At 35.5% G+C, this 1961-nt stretch overlaps 1 protein-coding gene across 1 annotated transcript in view; it reads left to right on the top strand.

The window, feature by feature from the left end:
* The window catches only part of sptbn1 (spectrin, beta, non-erythrocytic 1), a gene marked incomplete at its 5' end in the record, with an annotated part of 37871 nt that overhangs the window by 19440 nt on the left and 16470 nt on the right, over nucleotides 1–1961 (top strand). The window contains one exon of the mRNA XM_016562278.1: nucleotides 1121–1365. Coding sequence (XP_016417764.1) covers nucleotides 1121–1365 — 245 coding nt within the window. The remainder of the gene's footprint in view (nucleotides 1–1120; nucleotides 1366–1961) is intronic.

Raw genomic sequence — 1961 nt, 5'->3', positions numbered from 1 at the left:
GTGTGTGTGGGTTTGTCTGTGAGTGTGTGTGTCAAAAATTATATTTATAGTAATGTTATAAAATATAATATTGTACAACATTTTATATCTCAATATTTATGTATGGTTTAAAAATCTGGGGTTTTTTTTAGTTTCATTTCAGAATATAGATCAAATTATTTTGTCACTGTTCAGAAAACAAGTACAATTATTTAAGTAAATGTCTGCATAATAAATACATATATAAATCATAAAATAAATGTGTTGTAAAATATGAAAATATTAAAAAAATATATATAAAAAATAATGCTGATATGTGTAAATATATCATATATAGTTTAGAATAATAAAGATTTTTTTATGTATTTTATGCTCACCAAAGCTGTATTTATTTGATTAACTATAGGCTGAAAATAAATTAAATGTTGAAATATATTATGAGAAAATACTTTTTAAATAGTAATAATATTTTGCAATCTTACTGTTGTTAATGTATTTTTGATCTATTTTTTGACTTATTATTGAAAATTATTCTCAAGTTTTATAGACTTACACACAGATATATATTTAATTAATGTGATGTTTTAAAAAAAATACAATATAACCTTAAAAGTAATAAAATACAAATATAATAATTAAAATTTTAAATAATTAAAATAAATATTTAAATAAATAATATGATATTTTAAATAATAAAAAAATAATGTTACTGTTTTATAAATTAAATAGATTTATTAAATATATAATTTATATTGAAAAATTGTCTACAATGAATAGCATAAAAACAACTGATTGGTCGAGAAGTTGGAAATGCTTTCCTCAGTAAAGTCCTTTCTCAAATGACACTATATGGATTTGTCCCGCAGCTTTCGTCTGTGCCTCATTAACCTCTGAAGGTGAACATCCTGCGTTATGAGACTAATATTGCACAACAAAGAAGTAAATGAATCGGTTTTATTGGCTAAATGCACTGTCCAAGACTCTTCACTTAATTAATGGATCTTAAAATTTGATGTCTCTGGAATTGTCACACTTTGTCTTGCACTAAATGAGTGCTCTGAGCGGAGCGTCAAAAGCTGTGTACTCAGTGTCTCACTGTCGTCTGCTGCATGAGGAGGTGTTTCTCTGCTTGTGTGCTCAGGTCAGGCAGCTGCAGGAGGACGCTGTGCGCCTGCAGTCAGCGTATGCTGGAGACAAAGCGGACGACATCCAGCGGCGTGAGGGCGAGGTGCTGGAGGCCTGGAGGAGTCTGCTGGAGGCCTGCGAGGGCCGGCGGACGCGACTGCTGGACACCGGAGACAAGTTCCGCTTCTTCAGTATGGTGCGCGACCTCATGCTCTGGATGGAGGACGTCATCCGCCTCATCGAGACGCAGGAGAAGCCCAGGTGTGTGATTCTGACCAGCCTATGCTCTATAGGGTTGGGTACCGAATTCGGTACTTTTAAGGGTACCGACCGAATTGCATCGGTACAAATTTCGGTACTTGAGAACGCATCTGGGCGCATATGCTACAGAGAGAGAAAGAGAAAGCCTGTGACGTGAGGTCACCCCTGCAACTTGTTCAAACAACACACAGGGCAAGCCGAAATGTTCTGAAGTGTGGTTAAATTTCTAGGGTCATATGGTTTCTGCGAAAACGCGGACAGGATTGCGTTTCCATTCAGTCATTCATAAAAACGTAATTTACTCTATAGCGCGGAATGCCATGGAATTCATCAATTTTTGGACGAATAAATCAAAAGTAGGTCTGCCACTTAATTCGAATCGCGATATGAACTAGTGTCTGTGAATATTAAAACGCAAAAAGACAGTTTAAATATGAGTCCTGCATGTTCCGCTTGCCTCTATGTATGAATGGCGTAAATGCTGTTTTGTTTACTACACAAATACTGAAGCACGCGTGACGCTCGCAGTGATTTTCGGCCTCTGCGTCTCACTATATGACGGCATGAACACAAAAACGTAATCTCCAGAGCTGCTG

Source organism: Sinocyclocheilus rhinocerous, unplaced genomic scaffold (assembly GCF_001515625.1).
Source record: "Sinocyclocheilus rhinocerous isolate Xijiao unplaced genomic scaffold, SAMN03320098_v1.1 scaffold671, whole genome shotgun sequence".
NCBI classification, from domain to species: Eukaryota; Metazoa; Chordata; class Actinopteri; order Cypriniformes; family Cyprinidae; genus Sinocyclocheilus; species Sinocyclocheilus rhinocerous.
Note: the sequence above shows the minus strand (reverse complement) of the source record. Positions and strands in the feature narration are given on the sequence as shown.